This window comes from Myotis davidii, unplaced genomic scaffold, assembly GCF_000327345.1.
Source record: "Myotis davidii unplaced genomic scaffold, ASM32734v1 scaffold556, whole genome shotgun sequence".
Lineage (NCBI taxonomy): Eukaryota > Metazoa > Chordata > Mammalia > Chiroptera > Vespertilionidae > Myotis > Myotis davidii.
Genome location: NW_006287671.1, coordinates 2,536,615 through 2,538,709, shown reverse-complemented (window position 1 = coordinate 2,538,709; position 2,095 = coordinate 2,536,615). Strand labels below are relative to the sequence as shown.

Here is a 2,095-nt window from a genome sequence, read left to right as displayed (position 1 = left end):
TTAAAACTATAGAGGTCCTTTGGCTCAAGTAATTCTGTGTTCTGTGCTATTTCCCAAGACTGACATCCTAAAAGTAGAATGACAAGGCTTCCAGAGTGTCTTTATGCCTCCTGACTGACCCATTGTTTACAAAAGAGATTGTGCCAGTTCAGATTCCTGCTAGTATTAGATGAGGGCCTGAGTCCCTAGCCTAGGTTTACAAAAAAGATCTTGTTTTCAAATTTTACTTGGTTTTGTCACTTAGCTGAATTTTGAGATGCCTTCCTTACTGTAGTTGATCTGCGGGGTTACTGTCACCTGCCACTTGAAGGTCCTCATCCCAATATCGAGTGTTACTTTCCCAGGCGTTTATTATGAGCGGCGCTGCAGCAGCGTGGATCTAGATCATGGCGTTCTGGTGGTTGGCTATGGCTTTGAAGGAGAAGACTCAAGTAACAATACATGTTGCCAATGACACCGGCTTTGTGGACGTCCCTGGGCAGGAGTGTGCCCTCATGAAGGCAGTGGCAACCGTGGGGCCCATCTTGGTGGCTATTGATGCAAGCCATCTTAGCTTCTAGTTCTATAAAGATGGTAAGCATTGTCTGTGTAGAAATCTAGGCAGAAGAACTGGAAAACCATGACCTAAAGCAAGATTCACTCTTTGGTTTGCATACTTTCTGGGTGTGTGGATTTAGCATTGTTCATTGTGCACACACAATAGCTTTCCCTGGTGCTTCCTTTTGACATTACTTGAGCCGTATCCTCATGATTTTAAGCACTTTGTAAATATATTTAAGTGGCTACATAATTTGATTGGTATAGCTCAGTGATGGCGAACCTTTTGAGCTCGGCGTGTCAGCATTTTGAAAAACCCTAACTTAACCCTGGTGCTGTCTCACATATAGAAATTTTTTGATATTTGCAACCATAGTAAAACAAAGATTTATATTTTTGATAGTTATTTTATATATTTAAATGCCATTTAACAAAGAAAAATCAACCAAAAAAATGAGTTCACGTGTCACGTCTGACATGCGTGTTATAGGTTCGCCATCACTGGTATAGCTTAATATATTTTACCTTTTTGCAATTGTTAGGCCTTTAAAATTTTCCAAAGAATTTTACTGTTGTAATTAAAACTATAGAGGTCCTTTGGCTCAAGTAATTCTGTGTTCTGTGCTATTTCCCAAGACTGACATCCTAAAAGTAGAATGAGAAGGCTTCCAGAGTGTCTTTATGCCTCCTGACTGACCCATTGTTTACAAAAGAGATTGTGCCAGTTCAGATTCCTGCTAGTATTAGATGAGGGCCTGAGTCCCTAGACTAGATTTAAAAAAATAAAAGTTCTTGTTTTCAAATCGTACTTGGTTTTATGTCATTTAGCTGGATTTTGAGATGCATTCCTTACTGTAGTTGATCTGCGCGGTTACTGTCACCTGCTCTTGGAGGTCCTCCTCCCAATATCGAATGTTACTTCCCAATATCGAGTGTTACTTTCCCAGGCGTTTATTATGAGCGGCGCTGCAGCAGCGTGGATCTAGATCATGGCGTTCTGGTGGTTGGCTATGGCTTTGAAGGAGAAGACTCAAGTAACAATACATATTGGATTGTCAAGAACAGGTATAAACTACTAAAAATACTTACATTAGATTTTGGAAAGGGAATCCCAAGCTTGCTAGGGCATCGATACCATTTTGGTACCAATGCATTTCTAAAATTGAAAATGTCCTTAATTCTGAAACACACCTGGCCCCAAGAGTTCTCTTTTTCAATTTCTAATTTTGCAGTTCTGTGAAAGGTTTGGGGATAGAATTATATGCAGGTTTGGAACCCAGCCATGAGCAAGAACTGTGGTCTCTCCTGCTTCTTTCTGAATCGGTCTGGGCCTCAGGCACACTGTTTAAGCAACAGGTGTTATTGTTGATAAACATCGATGTGTTTGGTTACATGTATAAAATGGAAACCCCCTCTTCTTTCAGCTGGGGTACAAAGTGGGGCATGGATGGCTACATAAAGATGGCCAAGGATCTGGACAACCACTGTGGGATCGCCTCCATGGCCAGCTATCCTACTGTGTGAGATGGTGGTGACTGAGATGTGATTAAGAACAGAA

At 41.1% G+C, this 2,095-nt stretch overlaps 1 protein-coding gene across 1 annotated transcript; it reads left to right on the top strand.

Moving 5' to 3' along the window:
* The first annotated feature begins 349 nt into the window (after positions 1–349).
* Positions 350–2,095, top strand: CTSL (cathepsin L). The gene is given in 3 exon segments (XM_015561161.1): positions 350–573; positions 1,485–1,602; positions 1,962–2,095. Coding segments are annotated over 3 exon segments (405 nt in total). The 5' UTR covers positions 350–386; the 3' UTR covers positions 2,062–2,095.